The sequence below is a fragment of the Oncorhynchus tshawytscha genome, linkage group LG02 (genome assembly GCF_018296145.1).
Source record: "Oncorhynchus tshawytscha isolate Ot180627B linkage group LG02, Otsh_v2.0, whole genome shotgun sequence".
NCBI lineage: Eukaryota > Metazoa > Chordata > Actinopteri > Salmoniformes > Salmonidae > Oncorhynchus > Oncorhynchus tshawytscha.
This window is the reverse complement of record NC_056430.1, coordinates 67,371,280-67,384,652: the sequence shown is the minus strand read 5'-3', so window position 1 is coordinate 67,384,652 and position 13,373 is coordinate 67,371,280. Positions and strand designations below refer to the sequence as shown.

General features: G+C 40.6%; 1 protein-coding gene across 2 annotated transcripts in view; it reads left to right on the top strand.

Moving 5' to 3' along the window:
* Positions 1-3,726: 3,726 nt before the first annotated feature.
* LOC112264047 (netrin-1) overlaps positions 3,727-13,373 on the top strand; it is a 98,703-nt gene continuing 89,056 nt past the window's right edge. For both annotated transcript variants that reach the window (XM_024440659.2, XM_024440654.2), the window contains exons 1-2: positions 3,727-4,011; positions 4,296-5,350. In XM_024440659.2, coding sequence (XP_024296427.1) covers positions 4,336-5,350 — 1,015 coding nt within the window. In that variant the 5' untranslated portion in view covers positions 3,727-4,011; positions 4,296-4,335. The remainder of the gene's footprint in view (positions 4,012-4,295; positions 5,351-13,373) is intronic.

The window sequence follows — 13,373 nt, the reverse complement described above, 5'->3', positions numbered from 1 at the left end:
CACTCTAGGTGTTAGCAAATGTCCAACGCGTACCAAACAAACCACTTTCCAGGCGCGATCTTTGGTTGAATCTTTTGCCCATTTATTAGCAGCAAAGCAAAGATAAAAACACTGAAATAATCACATGAAGGCCTATTACCATAGGCAAAATCATAGTTCCAAGGTGTAAACAGTGACATGTATGCTCTCCATACCTGTTCATTCCCACTTCCTGGTCACCTGCGTGCCTACACACATGTGACCCATGACCCAAGATATAGAGCCCCACAGTGAAGGTGTCATAATACCCAATAAACCTAGCAGTCAAACAGGGAAATGGTTCCAATCGTTTTTCCACCATTCATTTTTCCCATAGGGAATTTTAGAAACACGTTTTGATTGCCATGCAAATGTCTCTTGGACAAGGTAACTTTTATCAATATATTTGGCTCTATTTACTCTCAGATTTAAAAATATTATTTAGCATCAAAGAAGACTACAAATCCCTGGAAGCTCCTGCACATCATCTCTAGCTACAACCTCAATTTATTGCATTTGTATTATTCTGTATGTAAATCCGAGACACTCCATTTATACACCCACCCATCCACCCCGACCAACCACCCTACGTTCGTTTAGCCTTAAGTAACCATCTGTCTTATGTAACCACAACAAACGTAACATATCATACTAATTTCAGTATCCCAGACCTACATTTACTATGTTACATCTTGTCTATGAGACCAGGCTGCTAGCTGACACCTTTGCTAACAGGTAGTGTGTAAATTTAAAACTTACACAAGACACTTCACAAAATTGTCAATTTAAAGAAATGTAGCAAATTTATTCATTCATAAATTTAGCAAACATTAGATAGTTAATCCAGAGATTCTTACCTTTGCCTCGATTCAACAGTCTTTCCCAGATCAATATGGCATTTGTAGTTCTTTAAGATAGCCACATTAGCAGCTAATTGGCATTTCCTTTTGGGGGTAAATACAGGCGAATATATTGATAAAAGTCACCTTGTCCTAGAGTGATTTACACTGTTATCAAAACGTCCCACCAGGGTAAGCCTACACGAAAGACCGCCCTTATTTTAAGTGTTTCTAAATTCCCCTATGGGAAAAAATGAATGGTGGAAAAGAGGGGTTTGAACTGGTATAAAACCAAGGTTTGTGATTTACTTCCACCTGCAGTTGTGGAATGTTTGCTCACAAGTATAATTAATTGGCTGATCCCTCCCGATGACCAGGATGGAATCATGTGATCCTTCCTTAACCCATAGGAAGTCCCACCAAGATGACTACTCCAAAATGGTGAATGTTCTTAATGGCGCTGCCCCTGCTAAAACAGGATTTTGGGCCCTAAAGTCCACTATTTATCTCTATGGCCAAGTCAGAGATGGAAGAGAAAGAGAAACATTTCATAGGTTCCTTTTTTCTGGTTCATATACAGTCAATGAACTATGTCGACCAGACCCAGCTATCGCATTGGTGCTAATGGGAGAGCCACCCAGGTGCTCCAAAGATTTTGCATAATTTTAGCCAGTAGTTTTGAAAGTAGTGCTCAGCAGCCAAAACGTGTCCCGGAAAATATGTACTACGTCATCCATTTCATATGATATTTTGCAAATTCCAATTTGTATAATTTGTTACAAATTTGTTACTGTTTAAGATCCCTGACTGCATCTTTAAGTATACCGGAAATGTGACATTATTTTCCAATGGTTAACAGGCTTTATGGATATCTTAATTTATCCACCATCTTAGAGCCTAATGTAAAAAAAGATGTAAAATATATACAAAGATAGACAAACTATAGACAACACAAAAACAATTTTAGTTGGCCAAAATGGCTCCTAGATTTATAACAGATTTATCAAGCTCTCGAAACACAACTTATAACAGAATTTTTGTTGATTTTAACACACTCTTCTGGCAATAGAGCAGACTTACACTGCAGGACCTATTTGAAGTCCTTCCCCGCCGATCTCGACAAAGCCACAAAGTTGGAAGCACAAAATCATCTAGAATGTCATTGTATGCTGTAGCTGTAGTGGTTAGAGCGTTGGGCCAATAACTGAAAGGTTGCTAGATCGAATCCTTGAGCTGACAAGGTAAAAATATGCCGTTGAACAAGGCAGTTAACCCACCGTTCCTAGGCTGTCATTGTAAATAAGAATCCACCACACCAGCTGACGCTTGGCATTGCACATGGTTATCTTAGGCTTGTGTGAAGCTGCTTGGCCATGGAAACTGATTTCTTGAAGCACCAGATGTGTCATGCCTGCTCCTACTGCCACTCTCTGGTGCTTAAGGGCACCAGGCTGCCCACACCTGTCACCATCATTACGCGCATCAGCGCTCATTGGACTCACCTGGACTCCTTCACGATGTTGATTGCCCCCTCTATATCTGTCTGTTCCTCAGTTTTGTACCCCATGTCAGCATTATTGTCGTAATGTCACACTGTTCTGGTTTTGATTGATGTTCATTTTCCATTAAATGTTCACTCCCTGTACTTGCTTCTCGTCTACAGCGTCTGTCCTTACACAAAGAGTTATTATGCTGACGTTGCCTTCAGAGGCAGTTTGGAACTCGGTAGTGAGTGTTACAACGCAGGAAAGATCATTTTTACGTGCTATGCGTTTTAGCACTCTGCAGTCCCATTCTGTGAGTTTGTGTGTCCTACCACTTCACGGCTGAGCCGTTGTTGCTCCTAGAGGTTTCTACTTCACAATAACAGTACTTACAGTTGACCTGGGCAGCTCTAACAGGGCAGACATTTGAGAAACTGACTTGTAGGAAAGGTGGCATCCTATGACTATGCGACATTGAAAGTCACTGAGCTCTTCAGTAAGACCATTCTACTGCCAATGTTTGTCTATGGAGATTGCATGGCGGTGTGCTCGATTGTATACACCTGTCAGCAAGGGGTGTGGCTGAAATATCCGAATCCACTCATTACAAGGGATGTCCACATACTTTTGTATATATAGCGTATTATAGGCGTTTTGGCTCCATGTTATAGCCAATGAATAGGATATGGAAGCATTACCAGAGATACAATATGCATGGTATTCACCTCATTTTTTCTTCAAAAAATGGTAAAGTCAGAAATATCGAAAAAGGCATATTATATAGTGGTCTTGAGCAGTTTATACAATATGGACAGAAGCTTTATCATATTATAAAATAGGACAAACTTTTTCGTTCTTTGCACTTCGTTTCTATTAAGATTTGATTATTTAAACTTTTGGAAATCTGATAGGTCTACTGAATGGGGGAAAAAAACATGAGTCATGCGTAAAATATGCTTAATAACTCTTAATTAACTGGGTCACAATCTAAATCATGAAATACAAATGCACCATAATACCCCGGAAGTAACAATAACAATAGTAGTAGTAATAATAATAATAAATACATACAAAAAATATATATATTAAGCTAATAAAAGGCTAATGTGACAAAGTCAATATTCATGATGAAATATAAACTGCCGTTTCGATTAGCAATATGAAAACTACGACTATATGGAAGCCTTGGATTATGTTATCTACGTGATAATCAGATTAACTTGATCATTAGTTTGTTGTTCCTTCGTTTGGCACTTAATTAGCCGTATCTATCTTGTTATCGATAAACTACCAGTGGATGTCGTTGTTCACTCTTTTTACACGGGAGTGTCACTCCTCAAGATGACCTCAAGCTCTGCAGACGCTCCAATCGTCCTTCACTTTCTCCACAGTCAGTGCGGCAGACAGAGATAGAGGGATAGAGGAAGGGAGTGAGTGAATGAGAAAGACGGGCACACAGGGAGTGAAACAGACAGAGCGAGAGTTGCGGCTCTTACATCTAGACGCGTGTAGATATTTTGCTCCCGGAGATTCCAAATAAAACAAACAAGAACACAACAGATCGCGCTTGTGACAGGAAAGGCACCCGACAGAGATATTTGTATGACTTTTCTGCCTAGCTGAATTATTATTCCGAGGAATAGTGTCATATGTGGAGATTTCTTAACCTTGTAAGCCCATTTATTTCACTTAATAGGTGCATTATGAAAGGCTAATGTTATAAATCGATGCATTTCTCCTGACAGTGTGTTCATATTAATAACGGTTCAAATGATTTTCTGTAGGTTTATCATGTGATGGTAATCTATATGAAAGTATTATTCGATCTATGTGCATGGTAAATTCAATTATCTATTGAGGTGTTGCTTTTCTATTTTAATTCATAGCTTTACATCTGCCGTGCTCTTTTGGACATCTTGCAAAAGTGTCTTATTTATTATCTCTCTCTTTTCAGGGAACGGCTGGCGTTTTTCAGCGCACGAACAAGGAATACGATGCTAAGGATTTTGGATCCCGTGGTCACTGTCGTGACCATTTCCTTTGTGGTCGAGGGGGTGCTCGGTGGCTACGGGATGAGCATGTTCGCCGCGCAAACATCTCCCCCGGACCCTTGCTACGACGAGAACGGTAACCCGAGGAGATGCATCCCCGATTTTGTGAACTCCGCTTTCGGAAAGGAAGTCCGCACTTCCAGCACCTGTGGTAAAACCCCGGGTAGGTACTGCTTGGTAACAGAGAAGGGCGACGAGAGAAATAGGAACTGCCATACGTGCGATGCCTCGGACCCCAAAAAGTATCACCCACCGGCATATCTAACGGATCTCAACAACCCCCATAATCTCACATGTTGGCAATCGGAAAATTACATCCAATACCCTCAAAACGTCACCATAACACTGTCACTGGGCAAGAAATTCGAAGTCACCTACGTAAGCCTGCAGTTCTGCTCACCTCGACCCGAATCCATGGCTATCTTCAAGTCTATGGACTATGGCAAATCTTGGGTACCTTTCCAATACTATTCGACCCAATGCAGGAAAATGTACACCAAACCGAGCAAGGCCACCATTACCAAACAGAACGAACAAGAGGCGATATGCACAGACTCCCACACGGACATGCACCCTCTATCCGGCGGTCTCATTGCCTTCAGCACTCTGGACGGCAGACCGTCGGCGCACGACTTCGACAACTCGCCGGTGCTCCAGGACTGGGTCACCGCCACCGATATCAAGGTGACGTTCAGCCGATTGCACACTTTCGGTGATGAGAACGAGGATGACTCGGAGCTAGCCCGGGACTCTTATTTCTATGCGGTGTCCGATCTGCAAGTTGGCGGTCGATGCAAATGCAATGGCCACGCTTCGCGGTGCGTAAAAGACAGGGATGGAAACCTTGTTTGTGAGTGCAAACATAATACCGCGGGACCGGAGTGCGACAGGTGCAAGCCTTTCCATTATGATCGGCCTTGGCAACGCGCAACAGCTAGAGAAGCCAACGAATGTGTCGGTAAGTCAAAACATTATAATTGTCTCCAAAATCCATCCAAATTATCTTTAAAGACTGCAGAAGTTTCCTCTCCACACAATGCCTGTATCACAAGCAAAAATACATTTGGCATAAATGGTATTATTGGGTGACTCTTGTTTGTACAGTAATGAGAGATTTGTCTGTTTTTAAATGTGGTAATGTTGGTATTGATTGGTTGAGTTAATTGCTAAGGTCAGTTCTGATGAAAAACAAAGATTCAGACATGCCTTTTATTCTCTCTGGATGAAAGTTGTCGAAATACTTTTAAAAATTAAAAATGGGAATATAGCACATCATATTACGCACCAACAAGTACACACAAGTTTTACATAACCTTTTACAAAAGGTTTCCAACTCCAAGGCTCGGGGAAAAATTGCCTATCCTTTGTTGTAGCTTATATAGTTATGGAAAACAATTTAAAATCCTTATTAGTATTAAAATGTTAATATAATAATATAATAATAAAATAATAATAATAATAATAATTTAGTCTCGAAATTAATTTTTATAGTTGTAAACATTTTATTACACTATGTCAATTTTAGTCTGATCAGCCCACGCTGTATTAATAGACCACGCCTTCATTAAAACATGATACTGATGTGATTTGAAAATGTAGGCTATAAAAAAACAAGTCTGTACGGTTGTTAAAGAGGTCTGAATTAAGGATAAATCTAAACCACCGTTCGGCCCACCACAAAATGCACTTTTTTAAATGAAATTATGCCGCGCGTCCATGCACATAAAAAGTCACATGCAAATGCCTTCTCAATTTGAAAACCTAAAAGCCCATTACCGCCATAGCTCAAATGGAGGTTTATAACAACCACCCACTTCAGAAAGACCGCCGCATCATAATGTCTAATCATTCACCGCGTTGAAATGTTTCTCATGGGGAAAATTGATGTACAGTTGCAACTTTATGGCTGCAATAAAGCGACGCACCGTCATTTATTTAAAGAGCATTTAAACTGCACCACCACAGTACTTGAACACAGACTTCTCTGCCCATTTAATTATCGTCTGAATCAAAGTTAATTATAGGTCTAAATTACGTTAATTTATGTATCATAAAACTGTTGTAAAAAAAAAGTATATTTAAAAAAAAAGCATTATTTCATCCCGAAACTATTATGATTGTGATTATTATTATTGTTGTTGTTATTATATCAAATGAAATTGCCATTTTTGAAAACCTTACAATATGAATTTGCCTACCTTGGAAACAATCTGCAAAATGTTCATCCACCTATTAAGCCTAATACTCAAATATATGTGATAATATTAGGCACTCATTATTAATTACACCCATAACCCGTTATCATTACTATTGTAATCATTGTAAATATGATTAAGAGGCTACTTATTATATTCATATGATCCGCTTTGTATTATGTGCTGGTCTTCAACGATATCATCGGACTTAGTTTATTCGTGTGAACACTTTCGGCCTACAAAGAAGAAAAGTAATCGGAGTAGATATGGAATCCTATCCTCAATGAACCGGCCCATTTAGATTTATGCTTCCAGGTCTGCCCCCATGAAGACTAATAAAGCACATCGAGGAAGTTATCACATCGTGGCTTTCATTGAACTCATTCCACACGCTATTTCCAACAGCGAGGCTACATCGGCTGCTATAGAGACAGGGACAATGCCACAGCAGGATCAAAGATGTGGTAGTTGCTTTTTATTGTCAGACATACCTAAGACCCACTTAAAGATAATATGTATTCATGCTTAGAGGAGGAGAGAGACGGCATGCATGAGCTTGGTGAGAATCGGAGTGCTACTGGTTTAGATAAAGGAGAATTAATTCTTGGACAATTGTAGTCTGATATTGACTTGGCTGTGTGTTGACTGTCTAGCAAATAGTGCATACGATTTTATCATGAGGAGCGTGGTTAAAAGTTGCGATTATGCATTGTTGATGTAAGCGAAGAGAATTGATTCCTTGTGAAATATCTCACCCCTTATAAGCCATGTAACTGCCCGATGCATGCATGCTTTCAAGGTTAACATGAGAGGTAGGCCTAGTGGGGGGTGGTTCTCTGACCGTAGTACCCATCAACCGCGTTACTGCATAATGTATGTGTCAGTACTCTATATCAACTCTGCAAATGTGCAGTATTTCATTGGCATTGTATACCCAACATCTAGAATAATAGTTCAAGATTCAGAGCATGCAAAGGCATCTCTTAGGGCATGCACTGTGGATACAAATAGGCCTGTGTGTCTCAAGAGACAATGCTGATGGAAAAGATGTCCACGATGATGAAGGTGGATGAACCTCCACTTCTCACTGTAACCCACTCTAGATTGGATTTGCTATTTTTAAATATCGCCCTACAGTGAATGGTGAGAGGAGGCTCCTCATTCCACCCCATATTGTTTGCATCAGAGAGCACCTACAGTAAAATTAACGGACTCAAACTCCCTTTTCTATTTCACTGTGGTTGGGGGAAAGTGGTGCGGTGTTGTTTGACAGTCATCCATGGCACATGTTGACTGTTTTGACACGTAGCAGGTGTTTAAAAGGGTTTTGTTTGCTGTTTGTTTCCATTCCCACAGAGTGGTTCTCTGCGGCAGATAAACAGGCTTGAGCCTTGTGGAAATATCTACGCTTTTACTATGGTGACTGGCTACGAATACACTTTGGAGAAGGTCACCCCAGTTGTGTATAAAACTGTGAGATGTTACCTCAATTAAGAGAGCTCTGAATCTGATAATATATCACTCTCAGAATATCCCGACCGCAGTCCTCCATATTACAGTCTACATTTCTAAGCCCTGCCATCAAATTCAAGATTTATACTAGTTGGCCATCTATGAGAAACACAGAGTGACAATGATTAACTGAAGTTGACCAAATAGGTGAAACACAGAGTGACAAATTAATACAAATGAATAAGTGATTGTCAGTGGCGGTTTCTGTGAAGAGGAAAGGAAGGCTGTGCCTCCCTCCTTGGGTCGCCAGGGCTCCCATCCTGGAGAAGCAAACAGACTTGTTTAGACACAACCACGCCGCTATAGGAATGAAGAATGAATTGTTCCTCCCTATCCCCAGTATCCTTGACACTTTATTTTTACCGGAACAGCATGTGTGTGTGTCATGTGTATCTGGTGTGTCTCGCACGGGGCCACGAAGGAACATCACTCACTGTATCCATCATGCTGTCTGCAAGCACACGCACACGCACAAATATACGCACACGCACAAACACACGCACACACACACACACGCACACACACACACACACACACACACACACACACACACACACACACACACACACACACACACACACACACACACACACACACAAACACACACACACACCCCTGTAGCAACACATTCCTCTGGGCTGTTTGTGCTATGGGACGCCTGCTCCGTGAGACAAGGCGTGCAGAGCGGTGCGGAGGGGGGCTGTGGTCGCACACTCTCTGCTAAAGCAAACACCGCCTCACCTCTCAAACAGGGAGAAGAATAGTCTGTCTGACACATCTGTGTGAAGGCAGGGTCCTAGGGTTTTTGAGAGTGTGGGGTGAGGTGGAGTTGGAGTTGGGGTAGTGTGTGCGTGTGTGCGTGCGTGTGTGTGTGTGGCATAGTGATGTTGTCTGTTACCACCTGTAAAAGCAATTAGTCACAGGAGGTTGGTGGAACCTTAAATGGGGAGGACGGGCTCGTGTGAATGGCTGGAGCGGATTAAAGGGAATGGTATCAAATACATTGTTTCCATGTGTTTGATGCCATTCCATTAGCTCCATTCCAGCCTTTACTAAGAGCCGTCCTCCCCTCAGCAGCCTCCACTGCAATCAGTAATTGTAGCATAAAGTTATGGCTAGGACAAAACACTGTGTGTACTATAAGCTTCAGTAACAGAGAAGTGATGTCAAAACGAGATGTACTGTACTATACGATAAGCTTTGCTATGAGCTGCTTGGTTGGATATGCTGAAACATTGAACGCTTCCAGCACTATTTGTCAGTCAGTAAATTGAAAGATTCTGACTGTCTCTGGATCTATCTGCAGTCATAACATATTCTCAGTTTCAGAGTTTAACTAGTGTAGAATTCGAAAGTGATACAGAGTGGGGACATTCAGAGTAAATGAGAAGCAAATAGCCAGGTGGGGAAAGGAAATGTCATCAAGACCAGCATCTTTTTCTATGGTGTGTGAAACACAACACAGGGATAGGTACTTATATTTTATTATAGAGATAATGATAGGCACTTGTTTTTATCATGGTCCGAAGAGCCAATGGCTAAGAATAAGAAATACCGTACAGCCTATTAGCCTGTCAGGATCTCTCTCCGGATGATAATCTTTGTCCAAGTCCTTGAATCGTGCTACTTTGCTCTGTCTTTGACTGAACCTGGATATTCGTTATCTATCTATCTATCTATCTATCTATCTATCTATCTATCTATCTATCTATCTATCTATCTATCTATCTATCTATCTATCTATCTATCTATCTATCTATCTATCTATCTATCTATCTATCTATCTATCTATCTATCTATCTATCTATCTATCTATCTATCTATCTATCTATCTATCTATCTATCTATCTATCTATCTATCTATCTATCTATCTATCTATCTATCTATCTATCTATCTATCTATCTATCTATCTATCTATCTATCTATCTATCGTGCTTCTACACCTGCATTGCTTGCTGTTTGGGGTTTTAGGCTGGGTTTCTGTACAGCACTTTGAGATATCAGCTGATGTACGAAGGGCTATATAAATAAATTTGATTTGATTTGATTTGATCAATCTATCTATCTATCTATCTATCTATCTATCTATCTATCTATCTATCTATCTATCTATCTATCTATCTATCTATCTATCTATCTATCTATCTATCTATCTATCTATCTATCTATCTATCTATCTATCTATCTATCTATCTATCTATCTATCTATCTACCTATCTATCTATCTATCTATCTATCTATCTATCTATCTATCTATCTATCTATCTATCTATCTATCTATCTATCTATCTATCTATCTATCTATCTATCTATCTATCTATCTATCTATCTATCTATCTATCTATCTATCTATCTATCTATCTATCTATCTATCTATCTATCTATCTATCTATCTATCTATCTATCTATCTATCTACCTATCTATCATCTATCTATCTATCTATCTATCTATCTATCTATCTATCTATCTATCTATCTATCTATCTATCTATCTATCTATCTATCTATCTATCTATCTATCTATCTATCTATCTATCTATCTATCTATCTATCTATCTATCTATCTATCTATCTATCTATCTATCTATCTATCTATCTATATATATATCTATCTATCTATCTATCTATATATATATCTATATCTATCTATCTATCTATCTATCTATCTATATATATATATATATATATATATATATATATATATATATATATATATATATATATATATATATATATATATATATATATATATATAAATATCTAAAGGCCAAGGCATTCCACTACAAATAGCTTTGCATTTGTGGAGTGATTTGAATGCAGTTGGTCTTACAAAAACAAAACCCATTGAAACAGGTTGCATGTCGTCTTTGCTCTTTGATGTGCACCTTGCCGATTAGTTTGTCTGAGTCTTACGGTAAAGGACCTTCATGCACTTCTGAGTGCACTTCCAGGTCCATCTGGGATATTGATTCTCACAGGCCACGCGGGAGACCGTCTTTGTAATCTAATGCAATGAGTTTAGGAATGGAGGCACGGAGGAGGAAGAATTGTGGCTTCAATATCAATTCAGGTGTGACCAGTCTCGGCCTGACAGACATGGCTGGATGGATAGACTGTCTCATCACGACTCTCTCATCACGCCGAATTCGGCGTCAGCAAGGATGCTCAGCTACCTGTAACAAAGCACGCAACTGTCTCAATTTAATCAACTTGAGTCTCTTCCTCTTGTTTTAGAACTCTATCAACTCAGAGTGACACTACAGCATCTGAAGGAGAATGAAGGAGACGCCCATTCAGCTAATCGCAATGAGGAAAATGAGTTAGACGCCTAAGACGTTTACTTTAGGAGGAACGTTTTTCAGATACAGAAAATTAAATGCAAGACTGTTCCACTGCATTAGCTTCAGGTTCCATAGTTTGAATGAAGGATACTACTGCAGCACAGAGAAAAGTAAAGAGATTGAGGGAGACTACAATAGAGACTATAAATGTGAGAGAGACAGGGAGGCTATAGAGAAAGAGAGATGGAAACAGAAAGAGAAAGGGACAGGAGTGTGACCTATCCAGGGACTTTTGGGGACAGGAGAGACTTTTTTTGATGAAACAGGCTTTATCTTTCCTTGAGAACCACTTCACGGTAGCTTTTCTACTTGTTCATGGAGTGGGTGGAGGGGGCGGGGCAGCGGAGGGGGAGGGCCCTTCCCTTAGATCTAGAACTTTGTTGGCACAGAGATAGTATATCAGTGACTTGGCACAGACATCGCCTCAAGCCCGTCCAAATCTCCATGGATTCCCCACCCACACCCCACATATTTTCCCGTAGATAACTTCATTTATCCAGCCTCAAACCTCAACATCATCTGGCTGATTTGAGCAGACCTGCCGTTTGTCTCGCCTGATTACGTCAAATAAATACGCTCCCAGGCGTTATTCCGAACAGTTTGATTGACAGGGGAAGATGACTGTGGTGCTGGATTGACATTGAGATTTGGCACCCCTTCAGATAATTGGGCTTAAATCTCTAACCACTTGCTTAGAGGAAACAGTGTTTTGCTGAGATGTCTTTTTGATAGAATCTTCCCAAGTTCCATTGAAGGAAGAAAGATAAACAATGACATGATATGTCAGTAATTAAAATGTTCTCACCTGAAATAACTAATTCAGGTTTTTGGAAATGGAGAATGGGGAACTACAATAAAGACAATAATTTGAGAATGTCGGTTAGATTGTCAAGATGTAATACACTAGTATTTACGTTCATTTGGTCTCCTGCAGATAAGATTCAATAAAAAACTCTCTTCACAAGAAAGTATACTGTATTGTGTTGTCAATTCACACCTTTCATTTCATGTAGGAGCTCCTACAACTGAACACAACAGCAATATTTATTAACAATGATACCATGATGAGGCATGATGACCGAGCTGTGGTCTGGTTAGTGTTTGAGCTGCCACCAAAGGACCGCCATTCCTTTATGAACCGCCGTATCCTTCATCTTCAAAGGGCGACCGCCGCCCGCCAAACGCATCGACCATCCTGACACTCACTGCTGTACAACGCCTGGCAAACAAAAGGAGTGAGAAACAGAGGTGTGAAAAGAGTGTCGGATTAGTTTGCACTTTGCACTGTGGCGTATCCCCCCCCCCCCCCCACCCCGAAGAATCCCAACACCAGAGCCGGCAGTTCAAATGGGTGAATGGCCTCCCTCACGCTTTGAGGACCTCCTTCCTACAAGTGTTATCACTATTTTACGACTTGTTTTTTAAAATCACTGCATAACAAGTTATTCAGAGTCTGGAGTTGGACGCACTCTGATGACTCCTACTTTTGGTTAACTGTGCTCTACACAGCCTTGCACCTTGGTCAGCCACTGTTTAAGTTTAGCCATATGCATACACTCACATACGGGCATGCATGTCTGCAACGTCACACACACCCACAGAGCCAATCAAACTCACAGATACATAACTGTGACCGTAACCTTGATTCTGGGCTCACTGAAACCAGCCACAGAAGCAGACAACCAAAAGCAGTCAGCCAAAACAGACAGTCAATCAGATAACTGTCAACCGTAAAACCTCCTCCACAGTGAGAAGCCACGTGTTAGGTTTCTGAGGAGGCCCAGACCCCCTGCCTGCGTCTGTGCTGGCCAGGGGCCACCAAGGATTCTGTTGCATTGGCGGCAGGGACGGGAAAAGAGGGGTGGGCCAGGCCTGTTTCCAGCAGGGTTCCCAGGACCATCGCAGCGGGGCCTCAGCAAATTCAACCTGAT